Source organism: Triturus cristatus, chromosome 8 (assembly GCF_964204655.1).
Source record: "Triturus cristatus chromosome 8, aTriCri1.1, whole genome shotgun sequence".
Taxonomy (NCBI): Eukaryota; Metazoa; Chordata; class Amphibia; order Caudata; family Salamandridae; genus Triturus; species Triturus cristatus.
The window spans coordinates 769,083,545-769,096,973 of record NC_140591.1 but is presented as its reverse complement, the minus strand read 5'-3'; the positions used below and the strand labels follow the sequence as shown (position 1 = coordinate 769,096,973).

Sequence of the window (13,429 nt, the reverse complement as noted above, 5' to 3'; positions counted from 1 at the left end):
CACTTGTTAAGCTTAGTTCTGCAATCTATTGTTGGGTATGGAGGTTTACAGGCTTTATTCGAAGAAGTCTCAAGTCACACAATTTAGTGTAATTTCTTCTCTTGGTGTACATTGCTCTTGGCCACATACTCCATGATAGATTGTTTTTGCATAGTGGGTGAGTATGTATGGAAAGTGACCATAGGTAAAAATGTAGGAATCATTATGTGCGGTGCATGAAAATGACTCTAAACAGACTTATTTTAGTTCCAATAGCGATGATTCAAATCAAACAGTCATTTACAGTCAAAAGATTAAACATTCAACAAGAACAATAGGTACTTACCTGTATTCTGTGGTTCTCCAGTATTGGTATCTTTCATAGATTCACATGCCTGAATCATTCCCCGTCGGAGTGGGAGTCCCACGGTACATAAAAAAGCAATAACTATGCACATAATAACTATAACATAGGTAACATAGAACAAGGAAGCAAAGTAGCTAGAAACTACAAGGAAAAAACTTCCACATTTATGACTTGCTACATAGACAGTGAGAACAGTGGCAGGGTATAAGATGCTGCACCAATTACTTGTGTTCTTGTACAATATAGAATACATATTCGTTATTGCAACCAGTAGTGGTCCAACAAATGCCCACCTCCCGAAACCAGCCACCAATTTGGTTTCAAATATAAAACAGATATACAGAAAGAAGGGAGAGGCAATGCTATAATGACCAGTTAATCTCTTTCATTCATCACAGACGATGACAGAATAAATGATATTCTGTAGCCGGAAACGTTCTTAGTCTTTTTTATTTCAGTTTTGTATGTATACCAGCAAAACAGCCAACGCGTTTCACTATTTCAGGCTTCTTCAGGGTAGTATCAGAGTTACTGTAGGTACATATTCTGGTCCACGTTCCTCTTTCCAATTCAGCGGGTCCTACTACCACACCAATAAGTGAATGCGCTCAATCGCCCAATCTATTCAGCGTGGAGACTCCTCTTCCATACAAAGGTCTGGCGTACCAAAGTGAAAAGAGCATAAGCGAGCCTCTGAGGGGAGGTGGGTGGGTTGCATGTGAATCTATGAAAGATACCAATACTGGAGAACCACAGATTACAGTTAAGTAACTATTGTTCTTCTCCAGTATTCGGGTATCTTTCATAGATTCACATGCCTGAATCAGAGTAGAAAGCAGTACATCCATAATAATGTTCGTAAGATTCTACTTGTAACAATCATATGTACAAGAGACATTATGCAATAACAGACATAGAAGTTCCATATATATATATATATTCACTGAAAAAACCATAGGTTTCACACATGTTATAGTTAGCGGAAATTTTACTGATAAAAAACCAATGAAATTCCCCCGTTATAGTTACTGCAGGCAACTATAACTCACGCGACCGCAATCTTCTGCTGATGCTAATACTGTATTTAGACACTTATTTGCCCATGTCTTCTTCCATACATTTTTAGCTATACATATATTACAAATATTTTTTTTTCATAAAGACACATATGTCATCAGCAGAGGATTGCGGTCGCGTGAGTTATAGTTGCCTGCACTAACTATAACGGGGGAATTTCATTGGTTTTTTATCAGTAAAATTTCCGCTAACTATAACATGTGTGAAACCTATGGTTTTTTCAGTGAATTTGCAAGGTTTTTTAAATGCTAATTCCTAACTATAACGTGTGTGAAACCTATGGTTTTTTCAATGAATTTGTACGGTTTTTTAAATGCTAAGTTACTTTACGCCATTCGTGGCGTGCGCGCCCACTTAACGCAGTTCGTGCGCGCACAGCGAGCACGCGGTGCGCTTCGCGCACCCACTTTACGCAGTTAGTGCCGTGCACGCACGGTGGGCACGCGGTGCGCTATGCGCACCGCATGCCCACGTTACGCTGGATGGGCCATGTACGCACGATGCGCTTCACGCACCGTGCGCACATGGAGGACATATGATGCACTTCGTTTTGAAAGGTAATATTTTAATTTTTTGTATATTTTATAAGCCATGCACAAATGGTGCCCTTCGGGCACCATTTGCACACGGGGTGGAGAGAGTGTGGATAATTTTTTTTTTAATTTTTTTTTTTTTAAATATTTTAGTTTATCTCGGGTGTAATAAGCCATTCACAATTGGTGCCCGTCGGGCACCAATTGCACACGGGGTGGAGAGAGTGTGGATAATTTTTATTTTTTTAAAAATTTTTACCGTACGCGTACGGTAAGCGTAATCGGCGAAATTACCGAAAAAAAAAAAATTCAGTTTTTGGCCTTGGGGGATCTTTGGGGACTCCCTCAACATGGCTATGTGTGTGGGAGCTGTCTAAACAGCCCCTTTACATGTTTTTGGGCTTTATATTTTAAAAATCACTCTCAGTGCGAGAGAGAAAATGGCGGCCGCCGCTTCCTGGTTTCGGCCGATTCGAATGTTTACTAAGATCTAAGAGCCAATCAGAATCGCGCTCACGCACGCCACCGTACGCGTACGGTAAGCGTACCGTAAGCGTACCGTAAGCTGGCTCAGATATATATATTGATTTAAAGCCTATTTTCTCAGAATCTACTGAACAGATTTACACCAAACCTACAAAAGGCACTTCCTTGACCTGAGGACTACCTCTCTGCCAAATGTCTAGTAATTCTGTTCAGCCGTTCGGGCTGTAGCCCTGTCTAAAGGTCCTATGGAAAAATGCATGGGAAAAACGCGTTTTGGGACCCCCCTTTTATCTCAGCCCCCGCTTGACGAATCCCCCCGAGACTTTCAGGGTAGGAGCGGAGCGTAGCGCCCCACCTATTTTGAGAAATTCGCGAGGATTCGTCGACCGGCACCAAAGTTATTCAAAATAGAATGTTGCGGATTTCCTATGGAAACGTGGTCCTAACTATAACTACCTACTGGCGACCGCCAGTAGGTAATACATATATATAGAAATATAGGGAAATGTTCATATAAATAATAAGCATAGCTGATATGTGTCTGAGAAACAGTAAAGAGGAGGAGGGAAGAACAGAGGCTCACCTTATATAAAAAAAAGATTACGGAGAACCGCTTGTCCCACAGACTTATCTGCATTACTGGCAGCTTCCAAACAGTAGTGCTTGGTAAAAGTGTGCCTGCTTGCCCATGTTGCAGCTCTGCAGATTTGATGAAGAGGCACACCAGCAAAAAAAGCAGTAGAGGAGGAGATTGCTCTAGTAGAATGTGCTCTTGGAGTTGTTTGTAATGGTCTTCCTGCTTGCTGACAAACACATTGCAGCAGAAATCCAACAAGCTATGGTCGGTTTGGATATTGAGTGTCCCTGGCATATCCTTCCATAGGCCGCAAATAGCTGGTCAGATTTACGGATTGAAGAAGTCCGTTGTAAATAGAATTTGGGACATCTCTTGATGTCAAGGGTATGCAAAGTCCTTTCCGGGGGTGATTGAGGATTAGGAAAGAAAGTCTTTAAAATTATTGGTTCGTTTAGATGGAAGTCCGAAGGTACTTTAGGCATAAAACTGGGGTTAGTGCGTAGCACTACCGAGTTTGAAGTGAATTGAAGGAAAGGCAGATTAATAGTGAAGGCTTGAATGTCACTGACCCTCCTAGCTGATGTTAAAGCTAACAGCAGAGACACTTTTCACAACAGAAACTTCAAATCCACTCTATGAATAGGTTCACAAAGGGGTGTCGCATAAGTTGTGCAAGCACCACGTTAAGATGCCAGGATGGAGGTGGACGGCGGATAGGAGAAAACATCCGAAACAACCCTTTGAAGAACTGTTGAATGATGCTAGCTGAATAAAGACGGTTGGAACCATCTTGTCGATAGCTTGAAATGGCCGCTAAAAATACCTTCAGAGTAGAATAGGAAAGGCCTGATCTTGCCAAGTGCATAAAGAATGGTAGAATCTGCTCCAGTTTTGCATGGACTGGATGAATATTGGCAGCTTGACACCACAGGCAAAATCTCTTCCATTTAAGCCTGTACGTCTTAATAGTGGAAGGCACTCGAGCATTAGCTAAGACTTCCTTACAGTTCGCAGGAATGTTTAAATGAGCTAATTCAAGGTGCTCAGGCGCCAGGCCGCTAATCTCAGAGATGCAGGGTCCAGATGGCAGATCTGTCCGTTCTGGATGGACAGAAGGTTCGGTATTGGTTGAAACTGAATGGGATCGCTTTCTGAGAGAAGGAGGAGTTCGGGAAACCAGAACTCGTGAGGCCACCTGGGAGCAATGAGAATTAGGCGACAAGGTTCTCTTCTTTTTCCGGAGAACCCTGGGAGCCAGGAAAGGCGTAAGCATAGATCAGCGACCAATTCATCGAAAACGCATTCCTGCGTGACCCCTTGTGGGGAAGCCAACTTGCGAAGAATGGGCATTTGCGGTTCTGATTGGTCGCAAACAGGTCTAGATCGGGACGACCCCACTCCTGAAAAATTCTATCCAACGTTGGTTGATGTAGCTCCCACTCGTGATTGGATACTTTTAATCTGCTCAGGGAATCCGCCAGGACATTGGAAACTCCCGGAACATGCATCGCTGACAAGCTGATCCTGTGTCGTATCGCCCAGTCCCAAATTTGTTGGGCTTGTTGAGCGAGCAGGGTAGACCTTGTTCCTCCTGGTTTGTTCAAGTAGTGCATACTTGATGTGTTGTCCGTCCGGATGAATACTGATGCCCCCAGAATGATGGAGCGAAAAGATTTTAGGGCAAGGAAGATGGCTAGCAATTCTGGAAGGTTGATGTGCCACGTCCGCTGCTGGACGTTTCACTTGTCGCTGACCGTCAGCCCTTTAAGGTGTACTCCCCACCCCTTGAGGGATGCATCTGTGGTGATGGTGAAACTTGGAGCTTCCACTAGGAATGCGCACCCTTTTTCCACGTTCCTTTTGCGAGTCCACCAGAGTAAGGCTTCTGGCATCCGGGGAGTGATGCGAATGAGACCGTCGAAGGACCCTGAAACCGGCAACCATTGGTTGTTGAGCTCTTCTTGTAGGGGCCTCATTCTGAGACGGCAGTTGGGGACAAAAGGAATGCAGGAAGAAATCATCCCCAAAAATGACTAACTGCCGGACTGAAACGCACCTTTTTGATCGCAACAGGTGGGCACGTCTGCAATTTTTTTGTTCAGTGTCTAACGTGGCTCCCAAGAACAACTTTCTTTGCGATGGGACGAGATGAGACTTGTTGAGATTGATGGAGAGGCCCAGAGATTGGAAGATGGACAAACATCTCTGAATGTGGGCGCTTGCGACTGCGAAATAATTAGTCTTGATAAGGCAGTCGTCGAGATACGAAGAGATTTGGATCCTCTCCAGACGAAGGTGTGCGGCCACCGGTGCAATAACCTTGGTAAACACACGGGGTGCGGAACGTAGTCCGAAAGGAAGGACTAGGAACAGGAAGTCCCTGCCAGCCACTCTGAACCGCAAGAATTTTCTGTGTCTGGGTAGAATCAGTACATGGAAATACGCGTCCTGGAGGTAGAGGGTGGCCATGTGATCCTAGACTAGAAAAGGATCCACGGCCCTTAGCGCCACGAAAGGGCGGATTCCAAAACTGGAGATTACCGAGAGATCTTGCTGTCTCGGTATCTTTCTTAATGGCCTGAAGAGCCTCATCCACATGTTGGCCAAACAGTGATTCACCATCAAACCGCATATCAATTCTCTTTGCCTGAACCTCCTGGCGAAAAGATGTCGATTTTAGCCAGCCTTGCCGCCGTAGTACTGCGGCACCTGCTAGTTGTCTAAATCCTGTAGATGCGACATCCACAGCCGAATCTATAATTTCAGCAGAGATACTCTCTCATTCTTGCAGGATTTTTAAAGCTTCCAATTTAGATGGTTCCGGCAACATGTCGATGTAGGGAGAGATTTCAGACCGCATCTATCTGTCGTACCGGCCTAAAATGGCCAGTGAATTAGCAGCACGGACGGTCGTCGCTGCCATGGTGGAAACCTTTCTTCCAATAGCGTCCAATCGTCTGCCATCCCGATCCGGAGGAGCTGTGACTGGAAAGGAAAAGTTTCTAGCTCGGCGTTGTGCCACTTGGGCAATAACAGTCAGCTTTTGGTTCACCTACGAGGCATGCAGGCGAGTTATCTGGTGCCTTATATTTTTTGTCAAGGCGAGGCAAGAGCGCAGGCACAGAAGCAGGAGATTTCATGACCTTCAATCCCTCTTTCCAAATGAAGTCAATGATTGGGATAGTCCGTACCTGATTCCTCGGCTGATCTTTAAAGTCGTATAGGAAACCCTCATCCTTTTTTGTTTCCATAGGCAGGAGGAACCTTTGTGTTGCCCTTTCCATAAGAAGATGAAAACCTCCGATGTCAACTGGAGGAGAATCGATGGTAGCTGGAGTTGAAGGAGACTGAGTTTGTATCTGGTAATCGTCCCACTCCGTAAGAAGCGATTTGTCATCAAATTCTCCTTCATCCCTATCGTCGTCCGAGGTGCGAGCATCATGGGAATGATGTGAAGGTGGCCTGGGTGACCTCAACGCAGAAAAAGAAGTTTGAGGCACAGGTGTCAATGGAAGGGACAAAGCCGATTCAGATGGAGGGAAACGGCAATAATAATCATCTAACATGATTTGCAGATTGTTTAATAGAGCCAAAGTCATTTGTGCCGTCGGGATCGCATCTGGAGCTGGACCCACAGTCTCTGGGGAAGGATTGTCATCTTGATCCTCCTTGTGATATTTAATTAATTCTGAAGGGCTCCTGGCAGTGCGAAATCTGTCATCCTCATCATCCTCCCCATAATCCAGTAACTGTTCAGGTAACACTAGAGGTACCTTAGTAGGGTAGATATGCAGGGGCGAGAGGGCCTCCAATGAAGAACCACGTCTATGCAGCAAGTAAGATGCTGTTGTCAATGGTAGTAATTGCACAGACGTCGTTGACGGTGCAGAGGGCGCCGTGGCCATAGATGCTGACCAAACCTGCAACTCTGTGCAAGATGATAATTGTAGCGACGACGAGGCAGTCTTCGACGACGAGGCGGCCGTCGACGAGATCTTTCTAATCTTCGAAGGGACGTCGACAAGATCTTTCTAATCTTCGAAGGGACGTTGACGGTAGATCTAATTTCTTTCGTCGACGAGATTGGCCTCACGGAGACGGAAACCTGCGTCGACGGCGAAGATGCCGACGACATGATCATCTGTGGTCTCGGCGACGAGAAGGTGGCAGACGACGTCGTTGTAGCGTCGACAGTGAGTTTCGTCGACGAAGTTGTCGACACTGGAACTTTTTTCTGAGGTAAATCCTTCCCAGAAAGACGTTTTGAAGGCAGAGACTACATAGTTTCTCTCAGGGGCGTAGTAGGCATAGGCTTACTTTTAGAAGGTGGTGGAGCCTTTTTTGAGGTGGAAGGCAATTCAGCACTTTTAGAGGTTTGCAGTTTTCTCAACACCTTAGCCCCAGGAGAAGACAAATCCTCCTCAGCAATCCTCTTCCTAGAGGACATAGTTGAGCCCGAGGCAACACTCCCCATATCAGATATGATCCTTAATCTTCTGTAGCCACAGAAGTAGACGTCCTTCTCGGTCTCAGAGTTTTTTGAGGGAAGGTCCTACAGATATTGCTGTCTCTCACCTCGTGATCAGGATACAGGCAATAAATGCACTTCTTGTGGGGGTCCTCAGAAAACAGCTGGAGCTTCCCACAAGACTCAAGGTCGAAAGAGATTTCTTAGATTAAGACATCCTCAAATGAAGAAAATTCCTGAAGAAATAGAGTACTAAGCAGAGCTCAGGGAGATTCCCTTCACACGACGTGCGGTAGAAAATCTGAGAGCCTGAGCCTCTGAGGAGAACATTCTGGAGGGTGATGTCGCCTGATTGGCTGCAGTTTGAACTGTATATAATGACTTGGACAAGTCATAAATGTGGGAGTTTTTTTCCTTGTAGTTTCTAGCTACTTTACTTCCTGGTTCTTTGTTACCTATGCTTGTACCATGGGACTCCCACTTCGACGACGGGGAATGATTCAGGCATGTGAATCTATGAAAGATACCCCAATACTGGAGAAATCACCTTTACTGACCATATGGAGAAAGTTCCTCAGATCCGGGGTCATCGCACATGTGAATTTATATCATTACATGCTATGTGCAGCTGCTTATAGGGTAATATTTGTAGCTCATATCATGTGTGGCTGTAGATAGACATGCTTAGCAAAAATGTAAAGCATTGACACCCAGAAATGATGGCTTCCATGTGCATGATGCAGAAGTCTGAAACAAAGTACTTAAAGTTTGCCCTAACAGATTGTTGACTGGCTAAGATGTCCATATAGTAGTGCTTGTCAGAAAAGATGTGTGGTGTTCATCAAATATATACCTTATTAGATTCCATTTGTGGTGGGCTTTGTGGCAGAGGGAGAAGACTGGTGGTTCTGTTCTTCAGCTTCTTCGGTGCTGGGTCCAAAGAGACAGGCAAGCTTGGAAAAAGGCTCCCTCTCCATGGCCAATCTCCTCTTTCGAAAAGATGTTCTGGAGACGCCGGTGGAGGCAGTTGTCAAGATCTTGCCTGTAACAGGGCAGCTGGACAGGGCCTTCTGCCTGGCATCAAGTTCTTACTGTAGTTTTTTTAAAAGTTTGGAGCTGGGATGTCCTCAGAGTGTCGATGGAGGCCTCAAGGACAGTTTTAATTTTGGCTTTGAGGAGGCATTTGGCATGGAAACAGGTTTTGACGTGGACAGTCTTGTACACAGGCACAGATTGTGCTTTTGGTGCTTGCTTCTGGTCGGACTGAAGGCGCCTGGTGTACCTGAAGGAGCTCAGACTTGATTAAGGCCAATGTCCTTTGGTGGACACTTGCCTGAATCTGAACCTTTTTGCCTGTGCTTACAGGAGTCAGAAGGCAACCCTCTGGCTTGGCTTTCCTTAGTGTTAATACTTAGAGCACGATGTCCGACTCCCACAAAAGTGGTGCTCTACCTCTGCATGGTACTTCTTTTGGTGCTCTGATGGGTTGGGCATTGGAGGGTCAATAGCAGTCTTGTCCCCTGGCATGGTCTGGGAGTAAGGGGCCACTAGTCTTTGGCATCTGTTCAACAGCCTCCATTTCTTCTTGGTCCAACTCTGTCTCGTCTGCATGTTGGTTGCACAGCCAGAAGGTCCAATGGGACAGTTGTCCTGTTCTTTGGCATCAAAATGATCTTCTTCCCTGAAAATGTCTGAGGTCTCGGAGGTGCTCCGTTAGTACATTCTCAAGTGTGCCCCATACCGTTCTCTCCTAAACCAGTCTCTTTGGATCTGAAGGTGAGGCATCATACACAGGAGTCGTCGTGGTCGGAGGACAGGCATAATTTTCACACTTCTTGGTGGTCTGCCAATGTGAATTTTCATTTGAAGCAAGAGCAATTTTGAAGTGAGTGTCCATTCTATCACCAACACCAAGTACTTTGGAGCAGGAGGACTAGAGACGACAATCAGTAATCAAGGGGAACAAGGCCCTTGATGACCGGGTAGTCAATGACGGTCTCCGATGCTGCCAAGGGGTCTCATGTAATTGGGAAAATTAAGAGACCAGCGCTTTGTTGAATCAGATGTGACAGGATCGAAAAGGAACCAAAGAGGACTGATGAAAATACGTTCAAAACAGGATTAACTCAGAGGCCACTTGGTATGCATCCAAACATCGAGTCCTTACACATGCTCAATGTACACCAAGAGGAGAAGTAGTCCCACTACATCTGATGATATGTCCCACTACATCTGATGACATGCAAGAGTTTTTTGAAGAAATACAACTTGCAAACATCCCTGCTCAACACTAGATAACAGGAGTATGCAAAGGACGTGCATCTACAGCCACACATGCTACAGGAAATATGCGGATTAGCACCTGTAAAAATATTTCTTCCAGCATAGGAATCTCCTTCTGAAAATCAGAAAACAAACCTGCCATAGGAGCTGGCTAAGATAAAGGCTGGGAGGAGATTTTTTGGAGGGGAACCTTGGCTGGCGCAATTCGAATAGCTGAGAGGAAGATTTGCAGACGGACCCTGTTGGCTACTATTATCTTTTTCTTGGTAATTGAAAACAAAATAATTTCAAAGGAGTCAGCTTAGACATAGGTTCCTCATGCCCATGCACACTTTGGGCTACATAGCCAAGTTTGTGACAAACGACAACTAAAGTAGATTGTCATCCTGTAAGAGGCTGCACACATGGCGCTTCTACCTCATCCACTAAAGAGCAAATAGAGGTTTCAAAGCTGGAGGCACAGAAGCAGAATTTAGATACAATTTCACGGAGCCATCATTACTTGGGCATTTGTAGGGGAAGGAGATATTTGCCTCAGACATTCATCTAGGAGTTTACAAATATTCCTATTCAGTTTGTCCCAGTTTTTAGAGCAATGCGCAGCATAGATTCTTTGCCAAATAAAAACACTCCTTATTACATTCTGAATATTTCAAATGAACCAGTGCACAAAATGTTGTGTTGGAATGGAAAAGTCCACTACATGGTGACGGGCAGGCACCCTTGCCCTGAGTGCCTAGGCTGCATGGATATCTTGATTGCTGGAACAGATTTTTGGTCATAACCCAACATAGATCATGGATGTACACTATAACCTAGGACTGTTTCATGGTAATAAGGTTTTGTTCGACTGGGAGGGGCACACCCTTGTTTTCGTGGTCCTCTGATCTTACTTATGACTCAGCTTTGGGTGCCAGACACGTGGTTTTGCACACTGTGAAATGAATGGTCTTTCGGCAGTAAAGGAATCTTGGGAGCTGAGACAGGGTTTGATGTGACCTTCGAAGGTGTTTCAGATACCATTGGCTGGGTGCGAAGCTGCTGCTGCGTGGCTGATGATTGGCTCACACTCAGTTCGGAGGTCTTCATTTAGTGCAAACCATGCCTTCAGGCAGTGGCTGATGCAAACCTGAGGCTCGGCTTTGGAGCTCGAAGGCAAGGTGGTGGTGGACGGGGTGGCGGTGGTGAACTTGCGCTCAATGTCTTCTGCTGGATGAGTTGGCGGTCCTCTTGAGTGAGAGCCTGGTTCCTGGCTGAAGTAAAGGGCCTAGTGGCCCAAGGTCACTGGCTGCAGCTCCTCCTCGACATCTTGTCTTTTTGGATGGGATGTAAGGTAGGCGGAGCAGGAAGCCTCGCCTTGCTCTGGCGAAAGACAACAGTTACAGACCTGAAGGTGATCTGTCCAGGGGTATTTTGTATGGTATTGTGGACAGCACTGGAAAGGGGTTCTTTCCTTCATAGAGTCTGCATTATTGATGAAAGACTAGGAAGAGAAATCCCCGTAAGAGGGCAACTGCTCCAAAGGGGGGTGATGGAAGAAACCGTCATTGAGGTTGATGGAGATTACAGAGGTTGAAAATAGGAAGTAGAAGGATGACTGTTTACACGAACCAGGGTGGAAGAACCGAGAGGTATCGGCGACAAACAGTACAATGTGCGGCCCCTGCACTCACAGGATGGACGTCCAAACCAGATGGCAAAAATAAACAATCTAACAATGGAGCATATACACATGTTCATTACCAGTGGTAAGTGGCGTTACTATACCTAGTGACTCAGACTTCTTCGAAGAAAAACAAGTTGCATAAGTCTGTGCCCAATACTAACGTCCAACACTACATGGCAGGAGTATGCAGAGCATGTGTACCTACAGCTACACATGCCACAAACAACTTTTTCCACACTGAATACAATTTTAGATCGTTCATATATCCATAAAAACAGCTCAAAAGAAGTTGCTTGCAAAGGAGCACCCCAAGATGAAGCATGCCACCATGTGTGTGTGTGAGGGGGTTACATTATGTAGCAAAAAGTGAGACAGAATGTGCCCATTGTAATAGTGTCCAAATATCACCCTATTGCTAATTAGCCTTTGACCGTAGTATATCTTCAGGTAAGGGAAGAGACTCTGGGATCCTTCTTCCTTCTTCCCCCTCCCCCACTTCCTGGTTACGGATTACAGAAACACCATGATTAAACAGACTTTTTTTTAATAAATATATAAGCATATCACTAGGATTCTTGGCAATACTTTTACACAGGATAACAGAGCTAAGAATAAAAGGTATAACATTCTTGCTGTAAGATATTTGGAATGAGGGTTAAGGTAATTCAAAACCATGTTTATGTGGAAAGCTAGTTAAACTTTATGAATCATTTAAACTGAATTACACTACTAACTTGAGGTTCAACATCTATTGCAAGCCAAGTCAAATTATGCAGACACAAGTTAGGAGTAATGTTTAAACGCTTTAAGATAGGAATAGAAGTCATACCTTAACTGCATATTCCATATTTGAAGCCTTGTGGATACACCTTTTGCAAATGGAGTAAGAGCCAACACCAATGTCTTCCTTTACATCATATCCATCAGCGAACTGGATGCTGTTTCTATGTAACTGCTATCAGTCAAGTTCAATTGATGAATAAAATTAAGCATAAAATGAGTGAAATAAATGGCTTTGTTTGAAGTGGTCTACATTAATATTAACATCCATTTGCAAACACCAATTGAAAATTCAAAACATTTGCAAATAATCATTATTCAATGAACAAAACAAGAAAATACTTAAATTGATAGGTGGACACACTCCTTAACTGTTTTGCTGACTGACTACCAAACATTCTTACCCATCAAAAAAATGGAGCAATTACATTAAAAAAAATTACATTTAAAAAATGTAATTCAATCACGGACTACGGAAGTCTGAACACTACGCAGTCTTTGATATTTAGCAGGCATCAGAAAAACAAGTGCTTCAGTTATACAAAGTCAGAGTTGAGAAAGGAATGTTTCCATTGCAGATAATGCTCAAAGTAATATCCAGCCCTGCCTTAACTGAAAGACTCATCTCAGACATGGGTCCTCTTCCATTCCAATTCTTTACACAAAGTTCCTTGGAGCTGCTGGTTCTTGATCATACCAAGTCCCCAGGTTAGCAGCCTAACCATTCTAATTGTATCTGCGGAACCGTTGCATCTATTCATGGTTCGTTTTAAGAGTAACACCGATTCAGAGCATTTTATCCCACATACAACAAAGATATTTCGGTTTTAAAGTCTCTAATGCCAATCTAATGATAAATAGCATTCCTAACAAAACAGCATCCAAAATTAAAGTTGGAAAATAAATCCTCTTTCACAATTTGATTTTCTCAGCGTTAAAATAAATGTCTAGTGCTCTTCCAATTCTTCAATCTCCAGAAAACAAAGCCACACGGCTATGGGGAGGGTGGAAAAAGAAAGCGTTACTTACCCAGTAAGCATCTGTTCTTGGCATGTAGAGCTGTAGATTCACATGCTTGGCATACTCCTGCCATCTAGTGTTTGGTCCGGATGTTTGAAAGTTACGTTTCTTTGAAGAAGTCCTTCCAGTCACAAGGTAAGGTGACGCCTTCTTTCGGTGATAGTGCGCATGGGCATTGCCTCTTGTTTTCCCG

General features: G+C 44.4%; 1 protein-coding gene across 2 annotated transcripts in view; it reads right to left on the bottom strand.

Moving 5' to 3' along the window:
- RPS6KA3 (ribosomal protein S6 kinase A3) overlaps nt 1–13,429 on the bottom strand; it is a 690,637-nt gene that overhangs the window by 287,449 nt on the left and 389,759 nt on the right. The window contains exon 15 of one of the 2 annotated variants that reach the window (XM_085622203.1): nt 12,266–12,391. In XM_085622203.1, the coding sequence (XP_085478329.1) occupies nt 12,266–12,391 (126 nt within the window). The remainder of the gene's footprint in view (nt 1–12,265; nt 12,392–13,429) is intronic. The other variant, XM_085622204.1, reaches the window with a different exon arrangement.